This window comes from Strix aluco, chromosome 9 (assembly GCF_031877795.1).
Source record: "Strix aluco isolate bStrAlu1 chromosome 9, bStrAlu1.hap1, whole genome shotgun sequence".
Taxonomy (NCBI): domain Eukaryota; kingdom Metazoa; phylum Chordata; class Aves; order Strigiformes; family Strigidae; genus Strix; species Strix aluco.
The window spans coordinates 29035750-29063133 of NC_133939.1; the positions used below are offsets into that span (position 1 = coordinate 29035750).

Consider the following 27384-nt stretch of genomic DNA (forward strand, 5'->3'; position numbering starts at 1 on the left):
TGTCATAATCAGACATTGGCCTGTAAAAAATTCTGAGATAGCAGAGTCCAAATGATGACAGCAACGTATTTTGGACCCAAATAAGCCATTTTGGCCTCTTTTTATCATGCTAAGAAACTAGAAAGATCCCCAAAATCTGATCTTCCTAAAAAAATACTTTTGCACCCAATGCTGATCCCTATCAGAAATATTCCCACTATTTCTTGCTTGTGAACTTGGTCCACAGTTGCTGTGCAGCATAAATGAGAATATTGCCCAATACAGCAGAATCCTGCAGAATCTGCGTACACATGGTGTTAATTCTTGGGGAGCGCTTACCCGTGTCTCCAAAGAGGCTGTCAAAATACCTGCTGCTGTATCCTGTGCCCTACTTAATTTTCTTTCCAAAATCGGTTGTGCTTAGGGCCAAAGTCGAGTAAAGAAAAGTGGTTTGGATTAAAATCTGGACCGTGCCAAACTTGACAGCTGCAGCGACTCCTTTTACTCAGTCTTTACCAAGTACTTTTCTGAAACTTCACCGGCGTGACAGCGGCAAGGTGCCGGGCCGCCGCCTCTCTCCTCTCCCCTCAGGTGGCGCGGGGGCCGGGCACGTCCTTTCCGCGCCGCCCCGGAGCAGCCCGGGCACCTGCCGCCCTGCGGCCGCAGGTAGAACAGATTTAAAAAAACAAAAAAACAAAAAACCCGAAAAAAAAACCCGTTATTTTATTTTTTTTAACTGGCAGTCAAGCGGCGCGGGGCGAGGCGATGCCTCCGGTCCCCTGAGGGGAGCGAACGCAAAGTGGAGTGTGATGCGAAGCATAACCCGTTGTTGACTTTCGGCTGAGAAAACAGCGGGCACAAGTACCCCGGAGGGCGGGGAGGACACGGCCGCCCGCCGCTCCTCCTCCTCCCGGCCCGGAAAAAACCGCCACCCAAAATGGCGGCGGCGGCTGAGGGGACCGGCCGAAACACCTCGAAGGGGCCGCTCCCCTCCCCCGCCCGGCCCCGCGCGCCGTCACCGCGCGCGTCACAGCCCCGCGCAGCTCCCTCCCTCTGCCTCCCCTCTCCTATTGGCCGCCGGGCTCGGGCCCCGCAGCCAATCGGCGGGCTCGGCCGGCCGGCCCAGAGCGAGGCTGCCCCTCTTTCCCCTCCCCTCCCCCGCTCGCGCCGTTCCTCGTTACCGGCACGTTCGGCCGCCGGCAGCCGGGGGCAGCGCCGGCCCCAGCAGCACCGGCGCCTCCTCGCCTCGCTTCTCGCCGCCTTCCTCCTCGCCTCGCCGACGCGGGCCGCGGCCCACCCGGCGTCGAGGCGTGAGTGGGCTCGGCGGCCGCAGCGGCGCCGGGAAGGGGGGGGCCCCGGCGGGCTCGGGCAGGGGCACGGGCCCGGGAGGAGGCGGAGGAGCCGCGCTCCCTCCCACCTTCCCCCCGCACCCCGCTCCCCTCGCCCCCGCCATGGCCGACAACGAGAAACTGGACAACCAGCGGCTGAAGAACTTCAAGAACAAAGGCCGCGACCTGGAGGTAACCGCCGCGGCGCCTCGCGGGAGGGGCCGGCCGGCCATGGCGGCGGGAGGGGGCCGCCGCCGCCGTGTGGCGTCTTTCCTAATCCGCCGGCGAGGGGCCCACGGCGGGGCCGCGGCCTGCGCTGCCCGCCCCGCCGAGAGGCGGGAGCGCCGCTCCCCGCCGCCCAGTGAGGGAAGGAAGGGAAGGGAGGAGGAGGAGGAAGAAGAAGAAGGAGAAGAAGAAGAAGGGGGAGGCCGCGCGGTGGGGCCGGGCGCGGCCGGGCCTTTGGGCGCCGCGCGGAGGCGGGAGCGCCGCGCCTGAGGGGGGGCAACGGCCGCCGCCGCCTGCCCGGCCCCGGGGGCTCCCGCCGCCTCCCGGCCGCAGCAGTTGAGGGGTGGGGAGGGGGGGCGGTTGCCCCGCGGGGCAGGCCGGCCCCGGCCTCGCGTTGAGGGCGGTTATTTGGGGTAGTTCAGTACAGCCGGTTGCTTGATTTGAGGGGGGGGGCGCCTCGGTATTTTGCCGCCTACGACAGCAGTCGTCTTTTCCGATGCCTCTGCTGTAATTTCTCGTACTTAATAATCACTCTTCGCGCTGAGTAGCCCCTAAAAGCCTGAGTCAGGGATTACGGCCCAGCTGGGTGTTATGCTGTGTGCCTCTGTAAGATTCTCGAGTGAATAAATGAATTAATTATTGCCTACGCTTTATAGTAAAGATTATTATTTAAAAAACCAAACCCACTTTTTTTTTTTTAACAGGGCGATTGTTACTATTTTACTGTTCAGTTAGTTGAGTGTGGGAACAGCTGTGGCTTGTAGAATGGAGCCTCTAAACTTTTTGGTGTCTGGATTGCTACATATATTATTTGAGCTGTGAAGGTGTTTCCTCAACACAGCAGAGGAGAAAATTTAACTTAGGGTTTCCTTAGTAAATATTCAAATTTTAAAATTAGGTATCAATCCTCACCCATAAACACTTGGCCAGCAGTGCTCACTGGGTAAACCTGAGCATCGTAATGCTGTCAGTATAGGATTTTGATCAAGAACTGGGCTTTGGCAGTCTCATTTCTGTCTTTCACTAGCCTCAATATACGTCCTTATGATTAGCATAATACTCTAATCTTTCATGTAAAGACAATTATACAGGACTTCTTTTTCAAAAGTAAAAGATGCAATTTATGTTGCTGTCGTTCATTAAAACATCTGCCAAGTTTCCCGTTTGGGTAATCTGGAAGTCAATAACACCTTGATTTTTTAAGTTGTCCAAGTATATCAATAAAACGGTTTATTATTCAGTTATGTATAAAGTTTGATGCCAAAAATGTTGGATGTGGGAATAATTACTGCTGTGATTGCTCTGTTTACTAATAGGGTTGTTAGCTTTTTAGTAACTACTTGCCTTAGATGTTAATTTGTTTTTTGTATAAATTGTTCTGTTATCAGTCAATAGACAACTGTACAAGAAAGCCATCTTTAGGAAGGCGCACAGTAAAGCATATGCTATCATAACAAAAAATGAAATTAATGGGAAAATACAGGTTGGAATTCATCTGCGTTTTCTCTCCTTTGGTGCCTACGTACTGAGTTTTAAGGTAAGTTGGCTAAAGCAGGGAAGGTTCAAGATGAACACATGCAAGCAAAAAGAACACGTGTGTGTGTATCAGGAAGCAGGTAATCTCTTCAGTATTTTTTTGAATTTGCTGATGCACTTAAATGGCCTTTGCACAGTGAAAAAAACCCACTGCTCGGCCATGTTAAATTTTAGATATTGACATCTATCCAACAAATCCTGGAACATATGCTTGGTACCTAAAATAACTACCGTGGATGGCTATTTTTCATACAATAGCTCAGGCTTATGGCTATCATTCTTGCTCATTAACTGCTTACACATCACATTTTTCATTAGTGTGAGAGATGTTGGTAATGTCCACTTATAGCCAAGTATCCTATGGTAGCAACAGTTGCTAATGAGTATTCAGTTAGGTCATAACACCTGTATTCCTGTGTTGCTTTTAGCAGAAAGCTGTTGATTTACTTCACATAGGAAGCCACCGTTTGATCTTTATCTCTTTCCCTCCTCCTACCACCTTCACTCCTCTCCTTTTTTATCTCTGCTGAAACTGTGTTTAGCCATTGGTTTCTTTTACAAAATGGTGATCTTTTTTTTTTCCTTTTCCATGACAGTTTACATCCATTTGCCATCAGCAGACAAAGAATAAATCACTCTAGTTTTGGTGAATCCCAAATTAATAGATACTTCTAGAGCTTGTGAAGAGTTGCCATGTTGCAAATTACAAACTTTTTAAAAGTGGTACATAGATGATGCCATGTTGCTCAAATCAGTCCACTGACAGTTATATAGGTAGCGGTTGCTGTCATGTTGTACTCAGCTTCCAGGTCTTACATCATCACAGAAGGTTATTGTATATTTTACAAAAGACAGGGAATTCCCTGCATTTTGTCATCTCCTAAAGTGCTAAGCGTATGTTTAGCTTCTTGGATACTTAATGAGTTAAAGTTGGACTTTGATTTTTCCAGTCCATATCAATGTGTTTCTAAATATGCAAATTCTGGCCTTGAAGGGGGGGGGGTGGGGGAAGAAAAACCAAAACACACACACTTGTTTTACATAAGATGCTTAGTAAAATTCCTTCATATGCTTAAGTATTGGGTAAACATGCATGCCTGGACATGTTATGTTGTAAACAATTGCTGCCATGTGTGTTAAGATGACAGATTGGTGGCAACACTGGGAATAGAGGGATTCATTGTGACCAGAAATATAAAATACTTCCTTGTCTTTTTTTTTTGTTATTTATAGTGCTCAGTATAATAGACTTTTTAATATTGGAAGAGTTTGTGCTGCGAGAGCAGCAATTTGTAGCTAATCTAAGGCAGTATCTCTCATGTTGAAGATTTCTAGCCTCGTATGTGCAGCATTCTGTTAAGGTCTTCCAAGATTTAAGTGTTAGCATTGGGGGGTGGGGGGGGGGAAATTAGTATTGTTACAGCACAAAAAAAGCTAGCCTTACAGAACTGCAGAAGTGGTCACACTTTTAACATCCAGAACCAAAATCTTAAACAGGTGCTTATCTAGACTCTTACACAAAATTATGCCAATGTGTATCTACTAGGAAAGCTACTTAAGGTAACTTTTTTTTTCATCTTGTGTCTTCAGTGAGAAATAGGTTTTACTTGGGCTTTTTTTTCTTGAATAAGAAAGGATGAGCTGTTTTTTCTGTTTATTGTGGGTATGGCTGTGATGATACCCAATTTTCTTTCCAACATTTATTTTTCATTGTAGTACCATAGACCTTGGAATCAAATACTTGACCTTTACTATACAAAGGCCAAGATAAGTGCAAATTGTTCTTTGTGTCTGCAATAGATGTAGTTTTATCAACAGTTTGCGTTTGAGTAACTGCTGTTCAGGACTGCATGTCAGAGGTCTTGAGTATAGCCTTGCTTTCTGGGAAGGTTTGAAGAGAAGGTTTGGGTGGGTTTTTTTTGTTTGCTTCATTTTGTTTTACCAGGCGATTCAACATTTCGTTTTCTGTTGGTGACTGTTGCCTGCTGCAGCATTCAAATTTGACTGACATTTAGGTTTTCTGAAATGAAATAAAAAATACTTCATGCATATTATTTCTCTGGAAATACTGGAAGAAGCTGATGAGTTTCTGCTGGCCTTTTCTTCCCCGACTTGCCTGTGTTGCTGGGCGAGAGATTAAGAATTGCTTTAATAGTGCCAGCACAGGAGAAGTGTCAAATAGATACTTCTGCTCTGTAATTGAGAGACGCATGATGTGAAATGGTGATAATATTGTAATGCAGAGTACTTCAAAACTAATTTTGGAGCAGCCATTGAATCTAGATGTTTTAAGATCAGCAATGTCAAGATTTTAAGAGTTGCCAGTAGTGTTCATTGGCCTTGTAATGTTAGCAGTATATCTGAGAACACCAAGGAAGCTGCAGGGGATTGAAGGAAAGGTAATGTTATGAGATGTACTGGATATCACGGGTAGTTAGAAGCTTTTCAACCTTTTCTATATCTCACACAAAGTAGTTTGCTTGGGATTCAAATATGGAGGAGAGCAGGAATTTCATTGAGTTAGTTAAAAATAGGTTCCTTTAAGCTGACTTGTAGTTCTGCAGTGAAGCTGATACATTTTGTCATTTAAAAACTGTGCTTAGATATTTATTTGTATAAGCCATTTTATTTGGCATGCCCAACTTCTCCAGGAAAAACTAGAATGACAGCATGTGCAATGTCATATTGATTTTTATTTATTTGTAACCGAGTCCCGTTATAATTCTGAAGGGGGAATAGTTGCAGAGATGTGTGTTCTGGTGGTATCTTGTAGAGATTGTCTTGGCTTTAAAATCCCATAGCATTTTTATCAGTGATCTTGGGAGTAGACTTTATTGCTCCAGTTTGCTAATGAGCTAGGATTAGTATAGGGGGGAAATGAGGGGTAAGAGGAAGGCCTAAATCACTTGATTAAACACCATGTGAAGAGTATGGATTTTTACCATATTCAAATGTGAGCTTGCATATATTTCTGAAGGGTTCTTGCCTTGTTTTGTAGTCCAGTACCTTTTATACCTGTGAAGGACAAGACAGTTTCTTAGTCATTGCTGTGGTCACTGCACTGAATGTTCTGGGTTGTAAACTAGTCTTCTGCAACTGTGGTCTGCAGCCTGGGTACTTTGAGTCTAGTGAGTAAGCAGGCTGTGCACAGGGCCATAGTAAGTGGTGTTTTAAAAAGAAAAGAATTGAAAATTTTGGAGGTAAATAGTAGTCTGTTTCTGCACATACATGTACCCCCTTTGGGGTTTTTTTGTTTGTGTTTTGGGGGTTGTTTGGTTTGGTTTGGTTTTGGTTGTGTTTTGAACCATAGACCAGACTAGTGTTAGCATGGAGTAGCAACTTTCTAGGAAGGAAAGATGGCTCAAGGAGCTCTGCTTTAAAGAAACTGTTGCCTTTTCAGTTCCACAACAGAAACAATGTGCCTTCAAGAACCATTCACTAGACGAGAGGAATAGGTGAAGTTCTACCATTATTTGTATGCTGTCTGACCTTCCTGTTGTAGGTGCATAAACAGAGCTACTGGAGTGAAATATTTCATATTAGCAAAAAAAAACCCAACCCCAAACCACTCCATGATCAGTAAAGACAGGCTATGTGTGTGATAGGGTCTGAGTTTCTTGAGAAGCAGTGATTCAGAGAAAGAAGTGGAAGAGGGGTCAGGATACATCAGCTGAGCACAAGCTCCACGTATATGCTGGCGTACTTGGAAAGGGCCAATAGATCTGAGCTGTTCCGGAGTGTAGAACATTTCTTGTTTCTGGTGTTGTTTTGAAAAACCCTAGAATGTATCAGGATCCTGCAGGCATCAGCTAACACAAGATTTTAATGGTAAGCTGAAGGGCTCAGTAATGACTAATGGTCAGAAAATAGCCCTTAGATAAAACTTAAGCTAAATATAATTGAAAAAAGGAGGATGGAGGGGTAGCAATCATAGGCTGACAGAAATAGATTTGATCATTTGATTTTTGATGTAGCGAATGAAAAACAGGATCCAATGACTGAAAGAGCCACATGAATTCATACTGAAGCGTTGCATGCTTTTAAACTGGAATGCTTTCCAAGGACCGGTCTGAATTCTGTTTCTAGAAACTTTTAAGTTGAGATGGGTTTCCTATTCACATCTGTGTTAGTGCAGGCTGAGAACTGATTTGGAGAAGTCTTAATCGAGTCATATCTTACACAAAACAGAAGGGAGAATCTAGTTTTACAATGCCACTTGCCAAGAAACTGTTATACCCAGGTTTCTGCCATTGGAGCTGTTTTCCAGAAGACAACACAAGCTGATCTTGAGTCTGTGTGTCATTTTAGCTTCTCTAAACTATCTATTCCATTTCTAGGCTGAGGTGATGATGAACCCCTTGACAGAGCTAACTTCAGTTCTTATTTGTTGTGCATTTTCTCTTCCTAGGAGGAAGAGCCGTGACAGGTTGACCTGTAATCACTAGTTTGTCAACCAACTACTGTTTACACAGAAAATTATTTTAGTGGAGCCCTATTTTGGTAAATTGTTCTTAGGAGTGACTTCATTGGTTGCTTGTCTTTCATGTGAAGGCTTTTGTGAGTCCAACGTACGCAGGTCCTCTTCAGAAGCAGGCAGGAATTAAAACCAAGGGCCTGTCACCTTATGTCTGGAGGAAGAACAGTTGTCTTGCTCCAGCAGAGTGTTGATGGAGTTTGAGGATTTTTTAAAGTCTGATCAACCGCATATATGATTTTTTTCAAGTAAAAAAACTTCTGAATGACACATCTTTTTTTCTTGGAGGATTTGTTTTGGTCTTGCTCAATTCTCCCTGTATCTGTCACACACATGCACACATATGTGCTTGTCCTGAAGGTGTGTTACTGCCTGAGTTGGAATACATCTTCTGGGCTCACTAGTAATTGTAACTATCACTTTTTAATATTCATTACAGCTTAATGTCCCTTTATAGTTGGTGTTCTAGCAACTCAGGTCTTTTCCTCCTTGAAAATGTACATTGGGTCTTGCTCAGCAATGGATTTTCTGTGACCAGTAACATCATTATTGAAGTCTGGCAAGAAGAATCCTTTTTGCAGTACAGCTTTTTGATAGGTATGTTTATTTTGTTAGGTTGCAGTAAAAGTTGTGGATGGGGAAGATGTTTAATTAACAGTCTAGTGAGATCACTGGGGGCTTGGTACAATTCTGGAGTCTTCTTATCGGAGATTTTCCTCGTTTTATTTTCTTTGTGAATATGCCAGGTTAGTAGACTTTGGAGGAACTACACTGAGCACTACGTTACAGGCTGAGAGCAAGAGCATGTAGTGATAAGTCAGTTGTAAAGTTGCAGCATCTTTCCAAAGCCTCTAAATGGTGGGTGGTATCCAGTAGTGCCTCAACTTCTCCAGGAAGACAGTGGCACTTTGAGCACAGATAAATGACTATTGAGAGCTTCTTGCCTTCAACTCTGTTCTTCAGAGTTGCTGTTCATCAATCAGGTGGGATATGTGTCTTTGCTGGTGAATCCTAGGCTGCACTTTATTGGGCTCGAGTTACCCAACGCCAACCTGTGGTCTGTGCGGCTGCGGGGGGGGGGGGGGGGCTCGGCTCCCCAGCATTGGTGTGATGCACGCTGATGATGCCAGGAGTCTGTATTCGTGTGTTTAACAAATGCAGGTTTAGGAAGATAGCTGCTGGAGAAACTTTTCTCCTTGCAACTTAGACACTTGAGTTGGAGCTACTACAGAACAATTAAAACTTCATTTATATATCTAAGACGGGTATTACATTAATTCAGAGCGTAGCTATTGGGCCAGAAAAGTGTTAATAAAGATTTATTATTAGAATATATGTTTTTCCAGTCTTCAGAGGTTGCACCTTTGAGATTCTCACTATCAGTTGAAGAATTCTAAGAAATATTTGAAAAGTTTATCTACCTATGGAGAGTAAGTCCATAGCACTGGAATAAAAGTTTATCTGTGTACTGGTAGTGTTCAGTAGTAACTGTTGACCTCATGTAGCAGACATGACTTTTTATAGGTTGAAAACTGAAAAAGCCATGAATCTAAGCTGCATTAGACTCAGCTGTTCTAATTTTGATTGACCAATTGAATTAACATTCTTGAAAGATGCACATATTTCCTGGAAACTTGCTTTGGTGCTTTTTAGTGTGGGACAGTTTGTACTTGCTTATTATGGCTCTTATCTCATCGTTCCAGGTGCTGCAGCTGCATTAGGTGTGCTTGTATTCTTGGCCTTTTATATAGGGGGAAGCTATCGTTTTGTTGGGTATGTTGGGGTTTTTTTTCCCCTCACCTGCCTGTTTTTTTTTCTCATGATGAAGCTGCATTTGGGTCCTCAGGTGATAAAAGTTCTTCCTCCAAAGCAGTGGGGAACCATCTCTTCTTTTCCACTTGCATCTTTTCCTGTCCTTTTTCTTGTAACTCCCTCCTCTGAGAAGGTAAACTGTCTTGGTTGGAGCTGGAAATTTGATTTTGATGAAATGCACATTTCTTTCGATAAAAATAATTATGCTCCTGGAAGTCAAGCTTTTCATCCTTATCTTCAGAGCTGCTTCTTACTGCTGTTCAGAAGCTCTCTTAGCTGTTCCTTTTCCTGTATTCTGTGTTAATGCAGTCCCTTATGGTCCAGGATTTCAAGCTTTGGGCTTGTGAATGGTTAAGTCACAATAAAAATGCAGTTGTTTTCAACTTTGCTATTCTCATTCATTGCAAAGTTCAAAATGTAGAATAAAATCACTATAGACTGATTTTTGTTCTATTTTCACTTTCTATTTGCACTGTAGTAACACAAGCAATAGTAAACCAATTTTAGTGTATTTATAGTTGCTTTTTTTCTCAGTACTCTCAATGGCAGCTGTGGAGAAAATGACAGAAAAAAATTGCTCTTACAGTGCCAAGGGTTTTATGTGGTTTTCATTTATGAATAATATTTTTGTAACTCAGCTTTGCTTACTAGGTCTCTTAATTTGAACTTGTTTATAAAGCTATTCCACAGGCACAAAGCTAGTACAGTAATAGAAATGTGTGAAATATGTAAATTTACTTTGCTACGTGTTTCTCCCGGATACCTTTGTGGAGGTTTGGGGTGAGTGAGAGCTCCTGTAGAACTGTTCCCACCTTTTGTGTCTGGAAGGGCACACTTAACGGTGCTGCCCTTGTTTGAGAAGCCTGGCAGGCATCATTCAAAAAAGGGGCTGGTGTTGTCCAGATCTGTGTATTCTGAAGAATTATATTATTGACATTCTTCTTGCTTGAGCAGTTGTACTTTGGTTAGGTGAAGCGCTACCTGCACAGTCTGAATGTCAGCCTCTGTTTTTTCAGTGTAGCTGGATGGTGACGTTTACCTGTTAGTAATGGACTGTTCTCCCCACCGGTTTCTGGCTGATGGGCTCATGGTCGTGTAGCCCAGGCAGCCAAGTGTCTCTGCCTGGGGAATTTTTCAGTTCCCCCACTACTCTGAGGAAGCAAGAGTTGAGGGTTATTACTTAGGAGTTGTGCTTGATTTTTGTCATTACAGTTTTCAAGTTTGCCAAAATGCCTTTTCATAAAAGTGATGGTTTTGGCTCATACTCTCTCTACGTGTGTATGTTAAAGCCTTGAATAGAGAAAAGGTTATAAATGTTGGACAAACTTAGTATGCTTTCTGTTAGTTCACCACGGTGTTTACCATGCTTTTGGTGCTACTGTTTTATGCGCAACTCCTTTAAACATGCCCTTTCTTAAAGATGCTTGTTTATTCCCTTACTCCATAAACCCATTTTTCAACATGCAGACCTAGTAGAGACTGTTTTACTATGAAATATTACAGGCAGAAATAATATAGTTACCACCATTCCCTGTTGGATTTCTACTTTTATAATGAAAACTAAATCCTGTGTGTACAAGTACTGTGTAAAGTGCATGAACTTAAGTAGTTGTGAAAGAATTTTTTAGATTACTTGGTCTAGATTCACAATATAATGTCCTTTGATCTTGATTCTTTTCAGACTATGAGAAGACAAAGAAATGAAGTTGTTGTGGAGTTGAGAAAGGTGAGATGCCCTAGCATTGTTCTTACCAAATGGGATTTGACTATGTTGGTATTTCAGTAAAATTCAAGAGTTTTTGTTAAAGGATTAAAAAAAAAAATAGTTACTGCTGTGTGTTTTTTCTGTAGTCCACCAAGAACATGATTGTTAAGCTATCTATTTGTCTTTACTAATTCTGTCAAGGTATTTTGGTTTAGAAGTAAGTTCTGAAGTTACCATACCTGGTACTAGAAGTTCCATAATTTTTGTCCTGAAAAACAGAATTTTATTTGTAATCTATTGAAGGGAATAATTCTTGCTTCTCCAGCTAGGTTTTTAATCTTAGAAATTTATAAAGAGCCTATTTTTTTTTCCCTGTGAAAATCAGGTGTTCCCGCTACTCTTTAGACAGAAAGCCATTTTCTTTCCCAAAACAGTAATTCAAAACACAAGAGTGGAAGAGTATATGTGTGAGGATAACACTATTTAGAATTGTTGGAAAACTAGCTCTTGAGGAAAATAATCCTATTTGAACTATTTTACTTCTGGGATGAACAAAAAACTAGCCTCTGGGGATTGCCTTGTCCTGTTATAAATAATGACAGATTGTAATGTCAGTGCTGATAGCTGTGTGCACATGAAACTTCCAGCAAAAGTAGTTCCTGCTGTAGATAAAGTTGGATGGAGGATTTTTCTAGGAAGAAGTCATTTCCAAAATGTGCTTCTCTGTGCAGCCCTTTCCAACTTCTTGAATGTTGGAAATTTTTACAGTATGAATGAAAGCATGTTTATGATGCTTGTTTAAAACAGAAGCTTCTATTCCCTTAACACCCCCTATACCCCTTAAATCAACATTTTAAAGGTATTAAATAATTTTTCTCTTTAAGAATAAAAGAGATGAACATCTTCTAAAGAGGAGAAATGTTCCACATGAAGATATCTGTGAAGATTCTGATATAGATGGTGACTTTAGAGTGGTAAGAATTAACTTAACTCAAGCATGTCTTTTTATGTACTTAAAATGTTTGTAGTTTCTAACTACTTTTTTCTCTGTTTTCTAGCAAAATGCTTCTCTGGAGGCAATAGTACAGGTAAAAAAAAACTTTAATTGTTTGAACATTCTTCATGTCATGGTGACAAATATGTGAAAAGTCTAAGTTCTCTTTTATTTTTAGAATGCTTCAAGTGACAACCAGGGTATACAGTTAAGTGCTGTGCAGGCTGCAAGGTAAGAATATACTATGTGTATATAAAAACATACTATACTATTTTTATTCTTAGTTTATCATGCTCTTAAATTCAGAAAATGTGTTCTGGCTTAACTAGAAAAAGGATGTAATTTACTGATTTTAAAAAATGAAACTTTGATAAATAGAACTTCACAAAAAGGATCAAAATACCAAGGTCTTTGAAGTAGTCAGGATTTTCATTATGTATAAATACATACCAGGATTTGTCTTAGTGCAATAATTGATGCTTCTCACGAGTAGAGTGAAATATATAATTAGCAGGGCTATAAAGTTTTAGCTTTAAACAGAGAAAGAACTGATGTAATCCTTTTTCTAGTTTTGTCATGGATTAGGCCACTAAAACCACTTTGCGCTTTAAGAGGAATTCTGTGTAGCTGTATGTATTTAAGAAGTGATCCTAAAACACTATTGTGAACTTTGCTTGCATAAATCTAGTATTTGACTCCTGTTTCATGAACTACTGGGTGTTTTTTTTGTTGTTGTACCAGAAAGCTACAACTCTGTATTTGTTTACCCTCTGTGATCGAGGGGCTTGTTTCCCGTGGAAGGGAAGACTTCCAGATCAAAGAGAAGTCAGGTGAATTGGAAGTCACTTTGACTTTTGGGAGTTAATGTGTTTGAAACTGATAGTGAAAAGAACAACTTTTGGGCAACTTGTCTTCATTAAAAAGTTTCATTAACTCAGGGTAGCATCATGTAGAACGCCCTGTTTACTACAGCTGATCTAAACCTGGTTAGACTAAAGTACACTGAATTAAGCCTGACTGAAAATAAAATGGGGATTTCTTACCATTGTAACTACTTTTTAAAATTGGAAATATAAATTAAAGCAGTGCAGTTTACATTATTGGAAGGGCATTAAAGTATATTTTAAAGATGAAAACAAATGCTTTTCAGTCTTGATTGAATCTGCACCATCCTTTGAGCTGAAGCTGGCACAGGAAGGGAGAAATCTTGCCCAAACCAAACCCCCAAAACATATGACTGGAATATGAGGAATAGAAAAATGATCAGAAGTGCTTAAGAAAAAGCAAAACCCAAACCAAACAAAAAACACCGAACCCCCTCAAAACCCGGAGTTTTATTTGATTCTTGTAGAGTTCTCTACCTGTTTGAGCAGGTGGCTTGCGAATAGACTGCCCTATGATTTTGTCACTGAACAAAAATCAGTATTAAGATTCTGTAAGTACACTTTTGTTCCTTAATTTTTATAAGCTTGTAGGTGTAAATTGTCTCCACTTCTAAAAGGAATCTGCTTTACTTGGTTGGAAGCTGAAAATGCACATCTGATTATTACAAGAGTCTTCATAATCTGTTCAGATCCTCCCTATTGCAATCGCTTAGTTTTCTGAGGTATTTTGTTTTGCCGTTATGGCTTTTCTTCATCTCCTCTTTCCCCATGTTGGCCCCTTTAACACACCACTGATACCTTTCAGGGTAAAACAGCAGTGGAAAGTTGAGTTACTGTGTTCTGTCAAGTCTTTCATGTATTTATGAATAGGCTAGTATGTGAAGAGGTGACTATATATATAATCTCTCTTCCCACTGCTAATAAAACGTTGGCGTGGAGGCCCAAGTTGTCCTCTCCAAGGAGCTTCCTTCATTCTCCTTAATTCCTTTGCAGGAAAGTGAAATGAAAGGGATTAAAAATTGTAACAAATTTGTACACTTCTGTTCTTTGCAGTAGTACTTTGTGAATCCTTGCTCTCTAATATTATATCCTTAGTAAGAAACAAGTTTCTGCCTTTCCTGTCAAAGCAGCCGGGATCTGTTTCTCTCTCTTGTTGGGTGGAGGAGGAAGAAGCTGCAGGAGGGTGTAACTGAGTAACTGTGGTGATCCTTATTTTACTGACTGGTAATAAACTTCAAAAGTAGTCAGATAAAACATGGCAACTGAGACGGGCAGTGAAAGTAATGGCTTGAGGTTTTCAGTACTTTGGTTTTTCAGTAGTTCAATAATTTCAATTTTGAGGATTATTTTCACTTAGTGGAGAAAACAAATCCAGCATGGTCTTTCAGAGTATGACACATACACACACACACACATACCCTGGGGAAAAACTTCCCAGCCCAGAAGGTAATGCAGCACTGGGACAGTTTGTCAGGGAGGTGGTTGGATCTCTGTGCTTGGAGGTTTCTGAAACTCGACTACAGGAAGCCATTACTGACCTGATCTAGTGTCAGCAATAATCCTGCTTTGAGCAGAAGGTTGGACTAAGCAGCCTCCAGAGATTCTTTCCAGTCATGAGTTCTCATTCAGTGAGTTGTTTATTAAGTCTTGTATTTTCTCCTTTTCCTAAACAGAAAGCTGCTTTCCAGTGATCGCAATCCACCAATTGACGATCTAATAAAATCAGGAATATTACCTATTTTAGTGCACTGTCTTGAAAGAGATGACAAGTGAGTATTTCTAAAACTCAAAATGTTTAATTGTTGCAAGTGTTCTTGGTATTTAGCTAACGTGCCTATGGTGTCTGTTTTGAAAACTCACGTTACAATCATTTATTGGTTTTTCTTTCTTTGCAGTCCTTCTTTACAGTTTGAAGCTGCATGGGCTTTGACAAACATTGCCTCTGGAACCTCTGAACAAACACAGGCTGTAGTTCAATCTAGTAAGTCCAACAATATTTAATCATTGATAAAGCACGCATGGTAGTTTCCACAAAAACAAGATTATCTGAATGATGCTGTAAAGAGCACCCACACTCCTGTTCCTCTCTCTCTCTCACATGTTCACCAATCAACATGTTAGGGTTGGTCCTTTCATGCGATAGCCAGGATGGTTGAAATTGAGTTGTCAGTCGCAGGCATGTCACTGAAGGACCTGCCCATGAAGTCTCCTACCAGATGTTCTACCTCTTCTCTGGCAAGCAGCATCAGTTGAAGTGCACACCTGCTTTTGTTCTTCATTTTCTCAGATTTTAAATTCAGTTGGGTTTCCTAATGGTGAATAATCTCTCCTGGAAACTCACGCTATTCTAGCAGAGTTGATATCTGCTGGTTTCCAGTTTTCCAACTTAAAAAAAATCCCAACAAGTAACTTGAAACAAAACCAAACAAAAGAAACTCTAAAAAAACTCCCATGGAGGGATTTCCTGTCTTATTGTGAAGAGGGAGGAAAAGATGCGGACCCAGTCCAGAGGGTGCCTGACATCGAACTCTTCCAAAATCAAGTTGAAGAAAACAGGCTGTCCTTCATATTTTGAGGAATCTGAAGCATGGAGAGGAATTGTTGTTGGACTTGGAATCTGAGTTGCCAAGCAAAGCAGACTTTCTTGTGTACTCTAAACATGTCCTACTTCTGTTGGTAAAGCAGAACTAAGTAGAGGTGTCTGCAGCTTTTTGAACTGAGTAAATGAAACAGCAGAGCTTCTTGAGACCCGTGGAAGAATCAAACATACAGTAAAACAAGTTTTTGCCTAAAATTTAAGGGAAAAATCCACAAAATTTACATTATGTGAGATACCAGTAGCTTTAATGGTTGGTATCAGTGTCGTATTGCAGTGCATGCTGCTGATACCATTAAACATGATGTGCTTTCAACACTGAAAAGATACAGAATTATGCTTCGTCTTTTTGCGTGTGTTTTTCCCATCACAACCATCGTATACTGACTTCTAGAACTACTTAGAACTTTTATTGAATATAGTAAGTACAGTGTCTTAAGATGTGTGGTGGTGATTCGGTGTTGAAATGTCAATGTTGGTTGCATGTATTCCATGACTGACTTCACTTCAGTGATCAAAGAATCTTTTTTGCTGTTAGTGCTAAGCAGTTACAGGCTTCTCACAAACTGTATGTTACTGGCTTTACATTTTGGGGGGGAAAAAAAAGAAACAACATAAAGTTCTTAACACCATCTTCTCTGTTCAGTGGCTGGGTGTGTTTCAAAAATCTTTAAGTGGAAAAATACATTAATTCTCCTCAGCAGATGTGAAGGAATTTAAGGCAGGTGACTTCAGCTTAAATGATTTTATTTTTTTAATCGAATGTGTGCTTTGAGATTGCATTGGTTGCAAGATCACTTGCCCTTTGCTTTTACAGACTGTGTTAAGAGCCTGTTAACTTGGATATAGCTTGGATTTGACTGTTATAGTACGTATCTTTGCTAATACTTTTAACTTTCCTTTTTCCTCATCCTCATTTTCCTTGCGCAGTTGCATCCTCAGTTTTCTTTTGGAAATCTAATTCATATATAATCTGTCCCACACCTCTGATCTAGCACACTTTATTTAAACCTAGCTTATCGATGGATTGAAGATGAGTGCCAAATACAGTAATTAATTCTCTTGGTGGTAATCTCTGATTTAGCTAGGTCTGCATGTATGCACTATATTAGCCAATTTAATAGCTATAACATGAAAATATGGTTTACTTCTTGTAATGATTTATTTCAGTGAAAAAGATGATCTGTTGTAAGCTTTCCAAAAGTACTTATTAATATACTTGCTGGGGATGTTTTTTCTCCTTGCATACTGGCATTGTAAAATACCTTTACTTTGTAGGAAATAAGAAATTTGTTGTGGTTTGTTATTTCTCTAGCAAAAAATATTTTACATGGAGAAAGAGTCTTAACTAAAAGCACCAGCCTCTCTTAAAATACGTGTTCTAAAGTAAATGAGTGTTTCTTACAGACTAAACTGTCATTAGCAAATTATGTAAGCAAGCACCTTGGTGCTGGGGATGAAATAAGGATCAGTTACCTGAATGGGTTTGAAACCTTGACTTAGCTTTAGTTCTAAATATTGGGAGGATTTTCCTGTCTGATACCAGCATAGGGTAGAAAACTAGCTGCCTTGATAACAACTGTGGAGTTGTGTGCTGCCTTTTGAATCCATTTCTTACCGCTCAGTTTTACTTTTATTTTTTTGTCACATAGTGGCAGCATTTGAAACGATCTCGTCTGCAGTGTTCAGTTAGGGTCTCAAATTGAGTAGAATCAAATTTAGTGATATAAAAGGAGACTTCACCTTGAGAAATGCACCTGTATGAGCTTTCGGGAGACCAAGATGACTAAAGCTGCAGAAACAGCTACACACATACCTTCATAATGGTCATCAAAAGATGGGGAACGGAGAATTGGAAGTCTTAGGGAGCAGCAGAGAGCCTTGGCGATTGGTAGCACATCTGTATCAGCAGCAGGGGTTCTTCTGGTGCAGTTTACCTCTGTGTCTGCTTGTGTGTGCTCCATCAACCAGGCTTCCTCTTGGTGGAGCCCCAGGGGAAGTTGGGCACTAAAGCCTTGTCTGGAGCTCCGCACTGGCAGCGCCTACAGAAAGAAGATCCCTTGGTTAAGGCTCTGCCTGTGCTAGGGCCAGCCACTGGCACTACTCCTAAAGATGTGATGGGGCGTGTAGGGTACTGTGAATCAGTAAGACTGAAACAAATTAAACCCCTCTTAAACATCTACCCTACTGACTGGTAACGTAGTATCTACTGACTCTTAAGTTGGCCAATTTGAATGGCTCAGGTTGGGCTTAATTACTAATTTGCAGTTGGGTCTGATAGATATCTTAGCACGGAATTTCTAAATGTGTAAATATAACTAAATCTGGAGTCCTGACAAGCTTCAGTAAACTTGTGAGACTTACAAACAAATTAAATGTCAGGTTATTTTAAGAGTTGTTCTCATAATATTCTGAAGTGCAGGCTCTATAAGAAAGTGCAACAAAGGAAGAATTGTTACAGTGTGTGTTATTTCATCATCCTCTGGGAAGTTTGTAAAGTTTTGACTGATACTTAACCAGGAGAAAAATTTCTCGTGCAGTACTGAAATTTTATTTAAGAGCTAATTATGTGGACTGTTTTTTGAGATGTATTTCTTAACAACTGTGTGGGGTTTTGTCCGTATCTTTCAGATGCTGTGCCACTTTTTCTGAGACTGCTGCATTCGCCTCATCAAAATGTTTGTGAGCAAGCTGTGTGGGCTTTAGGAAATATCATAGGTTTGTGTTACTCCTGCTGCTAAATACTTCTAAGTTCCTTTTGGTTTTGAATGAATAGACTAGGTAGGATTTTTTTGTATTAGAACTTGGAGATGCTCAACTATGAGACAAAAGGCAGCTGTTAGACTGGCAATTACCCTGTTCTTATTCATGTTTTCTCCATTGTGTATCGGTGGTGTGCACCCAAAACCACATGGCTACACACTTTTATTCCCAGTACAGGAAAAAGAATTACTGGCAGACAGACTTGCAGATTATTAAAATAAAAACTGTTTTGCATTGAGTTCTGAAATTTTGCCTGAGCTTACGTACACCATGTTGAATTCTAGATAAGTCACGATCATTCGAGCTTTCATTTGGTTTTGAACTTGTCTTGTGCAAGCGTTGGCTTTGCACTTTACAGCCCTGACTGTGTGTGTGTACTGCTTGAGGACTAATACTGGTTCTGACATACTGAGATTTCTGCAATATGATATTTTAGAAATGCCTGGTCCTTCTTAAGAAGCAAACCAACAAAATGCACAATGTTGTAGCTGCCTGGAGCTTAGTGATGTGTGCGCAGTACAAGTCAGATACTGCTTTTGAGGCAGCTGGGCAGTGATGAAGACTGAGTGTTTCTCTGGTACAAAGATGACAATATCTGTTTTCAGGCAGTTTTGAACTACTCTTGGAATTTTTTAGTATTGATTATAAACTTTGTGAAGGGATCTTCAGAAATTTGTTGGGCTATCAACTATTCCTGGTGGTTTTGCATTGCCTCCACCCCTTTTGCTCTTGCCCACTGCCACCCCAGCCTGTACATCTGTTATAAATTGTGCAACACTTTTCTGTGAAGAATGTAGCTGTTTTTTTAAGTAGTTCAAAGTAAAGCAATTAGGCAGCCACAGGTCCTATTAAGGCTTTATGTATGATAGATGTATCTATATAGATATGTGTATATATTCATCTTTCCAAGGCACATATTCTTAACTTTGTGCGCATTTTAAATAACTAAAGTTTTAAACGTGCAGAAGTTAGACTTTTTGTGAATGGCATGGGATGATCTTTGTCTTCATAACTCTGTCTCAAACAGGTGATGGACCCCAGTGTAGAGATTATGTTATTAGTCTTGGAGTAGTGAAACCACTGCTGTCCTTCATCAGCCCATCTATTCCCATAACTTTCTTAAGAAATGTTACTTGGGTCATGGTCAACTTGTGCCGTCACAAAGATCCTCCTCCACCGATGGAAACCATTCAGGAGGTGACTGAATTACTCACTGTTCAGTGTAACTAAACTGCAGTTGGGTATCTGTCTGCCTTAAAAATAACTGTCAGCTGCCTCTTTTCCTCCTTAGATCCTTCCAGCGCTCTGTGTTTTAATTCACCACACAGATGTAAATGTAAGTAACACCACTTAGAGCCAGTTTTATGTTCTGGTAATAGCTTTTTAGCTGAAGTATCAAGCTTGTAATAACTCTTTTCTTTAAAAAAAAAAAAAGTGTGATGTTCTCTTTCATTATGGAAAACTTCTTTTGATATCTTTAACTGCTTATTTTTAAGTATTAGTTACGATTTTTGCCTGGTATTTCTCTGTATCTTTGCAAGTGCTTATTTGCATGTGCTTTCCTTACGCTTAAAAATAAAACGCAGTTGTATTTCTGTGAACATTTACAGATAAATACAGGATTTTCTTGACTAGCACTTGAGGCTGTAATGAAAATCAGTGTAAACGAAAGAAAAAATTATTGTCTGTTGCATATGTAAAACGTTAGCTTTAGATGTAACTTCTGAGGTGTTAAGTATGAACATCAGGTTATTTTAATAGTGAAGTAAATGAGTGAGAATTCACTGAAATTATGAAAGGTCAGCTTTTTGCCTAAACATATGTTAGAATTCTTTAATTCTTTGCTTCCTAGTGAAGTTGCAGCTCAGTTGTCTGGCAACAGTGCTTTACCAAAATATGTTTATGTATTAACTAAAGTTTGCGTAGTAATTATACCAGTGAATTTCCCATATATAAGTAAGTGAAATTAAGCTTATTTGAATTTCTTGAAATGGCTATATTTGTGAATCAGTCAAGAGTTGTCAGCTGAAACAATGCTCTTTTTTACTAAGTGGTCACTTGAAATGTTCAGATTTACTGCTATTTAAATTGGCTTTTCTGTGTGTGAACACACGTGTGTACACACACAGAGGAAATTCAGTCTTAAGTGCTGTCGCACCAGATGTTAAAAAAATTCAGAGTTTTTCTTAAATTTTATGGTGGAATGCCAAGAAGAAAGTAATTTGATGCCATGTGATGTAGAGTTCATTGGTTTGAGAGTGCCAAATGCCCGTAGTTTAATATTTGCTAGGGCTTGATCTTCCTTCGGGAGGGGTGTGTGTGTGTGTGTGTTTCATATCTCGCATTGTCTACCACGAAAAGAGCAGATAGAATTGAGTTGCTTTTATTATATCCTTCAGAATTTAAGCTGTAGTTAGCAGTTTAGCTGTTTTTTAATTTCTGTGTATTCTTTGGAGCTAGAACAGGTTGAACAGCGTTTGTATTTTAGACTTCTGTAGAGTGGAATGTATGAAGCTTGTAAAACAAAGTGGGTTTTTGCTGTATTAGATCAATTCTGGCTTCACAATGAGAATTGGTTTATGTTGGTTTTTAATAAGCTTTGTGGTAATTCTGTGCTAATTACAAATAAATGTTTTTACTGTCAGATATTGGTAGATACAGTCTGGGCACTCTCATATCTAACGGATGCTGGCAATGAACAGATCCAGATGGTGATAGACTCTGGAATAGTCCCTCATTTGGTTCCTCTCCTCAGTCATCAAGAAGTTAAAGTGCAAGTAAGTTTGGATAACTTGAAGGAAGTGTTGCTTAAAATGTAACATTAGAGAAAAATCACTGTTATAGTTCATGTTGAGGTTTAAAGACTACCTTTTTCTGTATGGTACAGCATTTGCATAAAACCTTTTGCTTTTTTAACTATTTGAAAGTATGTGCTCAACGAGAAAAATTAAAAGAACTCTTTAAAGAAAGTGTTTTGTTTCAGACTGCTGCACTGAGAGCTGTAGGAAACATTGTCACTGGTACCGATGAACAGACACAGGTAGTTCTGAATTGTGAAGCTCTTTCACATTTTCCAGCACTTCTGACACATCCCAAAGAAAAAATTAATAAGGTGAGTAACTGCAGAGATTGCACCTGATTTATAACCTTTTTCATATTTGTCTTAGCTGTTCCGGATTCCACATAATGTAATGTGTTAGAGGTTTGAGTAATTGAGTACTTAACACCAGTTTATGGTAAGAGCAGGTAGGATGCTGAAATTTTTCTTGAAGTTAACATCCGTAGAAAAATCTCTAAGGAGCTGCAAACTTGTACTTGATAAGAATGTTGTTTCCTGATTCTTCTAATTGAATTTTTATGAAATTAAAGCTTTATCTTGTAATTCAGGCTGTTGACTTAAAAGTTACAGTTCTTGATATGCCAAATGTCACTTTAATTAAACTGACTCTCTTGGAAGTGATGAAATAGAGATAATTGGATGTCTTTTTGAATGGAGTATGTGTGATAAATGGAATTTAAACTGAGTCAAGATGGGGGGGGGGGGTGGGGAATGTGTGTGTGCGCGCATGTATAGAAAAGGCTTTGAACGGGGGCACTGATAATGCAGTGCTGATTCCGGAGTGCATCTGAGGCATGTTGTTAACTTCCAGGGTGCCACTTTACAACATTGCCGATGATTAAAGCCCAAAACAAGCCCACCAAGACAAGCCTAAGCATCCTTAATCTCTAACAGGTTCATGAATGAAAGTGATCCTGTGATCTGATCCAAGAGACTCAGCTGAATGAAATGTGAGGATTCCTCACCAAAAAGTTGTCATGCCAGATAAATAGAGAGGAGAGGGGAATTGGGGAGGAGTGATTGAGGGTTTTTAGAAAGGGAGAAATTAGTCAACTGTAGGATTAAAACAAGGTGATACTCTGAATATGCTAAAAATTTTATGTTAAACTGTTCATTATTTCTTGACTAATTCCTCCTTAAAAAGGGGGTGGAGGGTTCTTGATCCTTTTTAATCAGATAATCCAGATACGGTCTTTGGCTTAGTTCAATATTTCAGCTGTTTAGGACTGGGAGGGTCTACTGGGGAAAAGATCTTGCACGCTTCCCTCAGCACCTGCTGTTGGTTATTGCTGGAAGGAGAGTCCTGGACTTACAGATCATAATGGGTCATGTAACTTTACAGTATTCTTGAAAAGCAAGTATTTAAGTAATAGGTGTTGCATTTTCTTGATGATTGATGCTAAGAGGAGAAACACGAAGCAGGTAAAGAACATACTGTCTTCTGCTGCTCTTGTGGCTGGAAAATATGATGCTGTGGAGCTCATCTGCCATCAGCTGAAAACTGCTTTTGCATTCATTCTCAGTAATGGTATCAGTTAGGAGTGCTCATTTGTAGCCTTGTAACTTTTTTGTCACAAATAATTTTTCCTTTTAATCTGTGGATCTGGAGTGTTTGGATGTAACTTGGTAACAATGAAAGACTGAAGAGTCTTGTGGAGTCTCTTAAGGCGAGATGATCCGCTGTGTTGCCTGTACCTGTAGCCCACTTCCTAGGAATTCAGCTACATACAATCAAACTGATACAATACTTGATTGTGTGTAAGATTGGCTAGTGTATAAATTGCGGATCTGAAAATGTGCCTGTGTAAAATCTTGCTGGAGTGAAAATAAAATATGATATAGAAGACTGAATTAATAATTTCTCATCTCCTTTTATTTTGCAGGAAGCAGTGTGGTTCCTGTCTAACATCACTGCAGGAAATCAGCAGCAAGTTCAGGCAGTAATAGATGCAAACCTTGTTCCAATGATAATACATCTTCTAGATAAGGTTAGAAAACAAAAAGGATTTAACAGTTTGTTTCCTGAATTGGGGAAAGTGACAATTCCTTGCTTCATATTTTACATCATACTGTAAACGTGGGGGGCAGGGGTGAACTTATGCCCTTGAGCATTTTTTGTACGTTGCAAGATAAAATACATTACTGTTGATATTCTTTTGTGAAGTGCTGTGAGATGATGAGTGCCAGATGTATTGGGGAAAGGAAGCAGATCAGGGGATCTTGGGTCCTTCGAAATCTCATTTAAATTGTTTTTCTCACTTTGTAAACAATGGGGATAGAATTCTTTATTCTCACATGTGGCCTGAAGAGGTCTGGATGGGAACAGCATTGAGTTAGTTCCCAGCATTTTGCCAAAGCTTAAGGACTTCATCCTTTTTTTTCCCACATTATCTGGAAACATAAGGAAGTGCTCAGCAGTGGCATTTATTAACCTGTTTGTGTCACTGCATTTATCTAGTCTGAGAGTAATCCAAGTACTGATCCTGCAATACTGGATAATGGACTGGGGTTGTCCCTTTTTTTTTTAAACAAGTAAAACTGCATCAACAAAAAATAGGTGGCCATGAAAAATAATCGTAGCTTTTGTGTGGCCAGTTGTTCCCAAGAAAAACAACATGCTGTACGCATGTATGGATGTGTGCTTCTTTTCAGGAATAGATGAAGCTTGTTGAGATGAGAGCTTTTCCTACCTTTTTTATTAAAGTCAAGTAGTTGCTCACAAACACTTCTGAATGCTTTTCCCATGCTTTTCCACACAGTCTCTCATTGCTTGTTGAATACTAGAGGTCAAATGCTAATGGGTCATCATTTGGGACTTCAAATACCTGCATTCCTTTTCAGTTGTTGGGTGCTAGTGTCTTGTAAAACATTAATTTCCAAACCATATTGTCCTCCCAAGGTTCTGCCTTGCGAGAAGGATGGATAGCTAAAAGCATGATTTTAGACAGGAACAGTACAATGGGTCTGTGTTTCAAGCACTTTCTACTTTTTGCTTTATTCACTCCTTGTTTGTTCTTCCCTGAAGCGTGGAAGGAAGCCAGAAATACCAACCTTACGATGTGTTCAGCCACGACAAAGATGCAATATCTTGCTTCAGTGTAGAGGCTGGGGTTGAGACTGAGGGAATACTTGTCTCTTTTCCTAAGTAACACACATAGCTGTTCACAGATAGTTCTGTTAACTGCCAATTTGTTGATTGCTGAGAAAAGAGTTGGAGATGGTTCACTTTAAATTTAGTGAGCAGACTTGAGCTGACTAACTTCAGAGGCAGACACAGTTACAGTACGTACAGTGGTTTATCAAAATTGACACTTCCTCCTTATCTCTTGCTGTAATGTGACAGCTGTTGATAAGGAATGTGAGTGTGGAGTACTACAGTTTTTATTTGATGCAAACAAATTTCCCTTCCTCTGGAAGATTGATTTAAAAACATAGTTGCAGGGAAGGGAAGAACACTGAACAGACTCTGACATCTACAGGATTTGTTAGTCACCTTCCCTGCTTACCAAAAACTGATATGGTGGTGCCATGCAGAATAGACTGTAACAAATGCAGGCTTTTACTAGAATACTACAGAACAAAAACTGGAATGATTATTTCTATTTATTGGTTGTATTTTAGGGTGACTTTGGTACTCAGAAAGAAGCTGCTTGGGCAATAAGCAACTTAACGATCAGCGGAAGAAAAGACCAGGTGAGTCAGAGCTAAGAAAAGATTACATGATCTTTCTCGGGTGCATTTGAGAGAGTACATCAGCTGAGTGGTTTAGACTAATGTGCCAGGATTAGGAATGTTTGGATTCCTCCCCTGCTCAGGAAGTCTCTTCCCTTTTTCCACGAGGGATTTAAGAGGGAACTTAAATTCAGTTGTTGTTTGCGGAATGACCTGAGATCAGGAGGATCAGTGGGGCTGTGGATGGAGGCTCTTCTCTTAGGATGGCCCAGTAGCTATGAATGCCTGCAGGCTCTCACCAGATTCTTGGTCATTCAGCATCTTTCTCTCTACTTTTTCCCTCCCCCCCCATGGATAAGAGTGTGATAATTACAATGACAGTAGCCATTGAGTACTGGTGCAGTGGTGTCTTGTAAGCCCAGAATATTAAATTTGTGTCAGGGTTAAGGGTGGGGGTGTCATTCCTCAAATACGAGGTGCAAACTCCGTGTCTAATGCTGAAAAACTCACAGTATCTGCTGCTTGTCTGTTATAGGCTTGAAATATTTGTAACATAATTCAGAAACATTACCTTTTTATTCTCTAAAACATAAGAATTCTCTAAAGACTCTAAAACAAGAACTTCTGAAAGTGATTGCTACAGAATACTCTTACCTTGCTGGGTAACTGAGTATTTTGACTTCATTAAACTTGTTTGCATTTGTGCTTGTGGTGCAGTGTTTGCTTCTGTCACACTCCTGATTTAACTGTTTGCTTTTCTCCCCCCTCAGGTGGCATACTTAATTCAACAAAATGTAATTCCTCCCTTTTGCAATTTGCTGACAGTAAAAGATGCGCAAGTTGTGCAAGTGGTTCTGGATGGACTAAGTAATATATTAAAAATGGCTGAAGATGAAGCAGAAACCATAGCCAATCTTATAGAAGAGTGTGGAGGTACGATGGTTCATATTTTGATGCTCTTTTTTCAGAATTTAATGGTTTGGCTTCCTACCACGTGTATATGCTGTTGGCTTTATTGTATTGCACAGATGTTTTAAGCAAGCCTTTTTTAAAAGTGACCTTTTCATGCCCATCAGGTGAATAGACTTAGTTTTTTCTGAACTGATTAAGTTCATGATCAAGTATTTGTGGAGGAGCTGGATACTGGTCATAAAGTTTATTAGGTGCCAATTTTGTAAGAGTCTGATGCACTTGGCAAATTAGTTTCTGTTGATGTAGGGATGATATCCTTACCTTAATGATGCACAAGTCATGTCTAGGTGAATCTGGGTAAAAAAAAGAAAATCCAATAGAACAATTGCAGAAATATGATAGCTTTAATTTCCTAATGGCTTTCAGACTTTGTTAGTTGCAATTTAAGTTGACTGAAACTCTTCAAGGATGAAAGAACAGTGATACTAAATTTGGGCACTGAGATAAAACTGGGATTTTGTTAACACGGAGTTAAATAGTCTTTAAAATACAAAATCTTGAGGGGGGTGGGGAAGCTTAATGGATTGTTGTTGGCTGTGAGGGAGAAGAGTTGTTAGGGCCTAAAGGTTTGCTTGTCAGAACTTCAAAAATATTTGTGTGTATGCTCTACTCATGTCTGCCAGTAATGTATACTGTACTGGAGCTACTTGATAGATATATATTAAAAAAATGGAAGATAGATAAGATAGATAGATAGATATAAAAAATAAAATGAAGCTCCAGGTCAGTAACTGATGGCATGTGTGCCACCAGCAGTATGTGGATTTGGAGTGTCGCAGCTTGGGGCTGTCACACCATGTGCTGAAAAGATGTTTCTGTGAAAAGGGACTATGTCCTGGTGCCTGGCCACCATGTTTCCACAGATCAGCTTAACCACTTGTAGCAAGAAGAGGAGGGAAGTATCATTGCTGGAATTGCCCTTTTATACCTTTTTTTTAGTCATGGTTATGTATTCCTCAATCTCTTAATGTATTTCCTCAAATCTCTAAGAAGCTTTTATGCTTTAAGCATGTCAAATGAGTTTAACAGTGTCTTATTCATAGTAACTGTATTTCTAGATTTGTTTTTAATTCCTTTGTGTGATGAGGCCTTAAGGAGAGGGAGGTTGTTCTGCCTGAACTTAGTATTCTAACTCTATTACACTTCCTGTGTATTTATTGTAGGCCTGGAGAAAATTGAACAGCTACAAAATCATGAAAATGAAGACATCTACAAACTGGCTTATGAGATCATTGATCAGTTCTTCTCTTCAGATGATGTAAGTCTGTAATAGCTCTGCAATCTGCTTTTGTAATTGGTTGTTTATAAATATGGTTCAAGAGAAAGGCAGCCACTCTAAAGCCTGCTCTGTGACATTTGTTAGGTTTTTCAGTGAAGAATGAGCCTTTACTCAAGCCTGTTGCCATATCTTGCCATTCTTCATGATGAAATATCTACAGATCTGATGCCTAATTTAAGCCTTATATCTAGGGATTAAAATACTGGGCTTTGAATAGTTTCTCTAAACCATCAGCCTCTGACTAAACTTGACATTTCACATTTGATAAGCTCCCTGGTGACCTGATTACTGAATTTGAGATTCTGCTTCTTAAGAAACAAGCAATC

At 40.0% G+C, this 27384-nt stretch overlaps 1 protein-coding gene and 1 non-coding gene across 2 annotated transcripts in view; both read left to right on the forward strand.

Annotated features, from left to right (window-relative positions):
- Positions 1–1145: 1145 nt before the first annotated feature.
- The window catches only part of KPNA4 (karyopherin subunit alpha 4), a 28924-nt gene continuing 2685 nt past the window's right edge, over positions 1146–27384 (forward strand). The window contains exons 1-16 of the mRNA XM_074834339.1: positions 1146–1499; positions 11036–11080; positions 11944–12033; positions 12118–12147; positions 12232–12284; positions 14611–14706; positions 14833–14918; positions 18165–18251; positions 19324–19493; positions 19588–19632; positions 20942–21073; positions 21280–21408; positions 23019–23123; positions 24757–24828; positions 25578–25740; positions 26943–27037. Of these exons, the coding sequence (XP_074690440.1) occupies positions 1431–1499; positions 11036–11080; positions 11944–12033; positions 12118–12147; positions 12232–12284; positions 14611–14706; positions 14833–14918; positions 18165–18251; positions 19324–19493; positions 19588–19632; positions 20942–21073; positions 21280–21408; positions 23019–23123; positions 24757–24828; positions 25578–25740; positions 26943–27037 (1467 nt within the window). The 5' untranslated portion in view covers positions 1146–1430. The remainder of the gene's footprint in view (positions 1500–11035; positions 11081–11943; positions 12034–12117; positions 12148–12231; positions 12285–14610; positions 14707–14832; positions 14919–18164; positions 18252–19323; positions 19494–19587; positions 19633–20941; positions 21074–21279; positions 21409–23018; positions 23124–24756; positions 24829–25577; positions 25741–26942; positions 27038–27384) is intronic.
- LOC141927515 (small Cajal body-specific RNA 7) lies at positions 21748–22065 on the forward strand. The gene has a single exon (XR_012624473.1).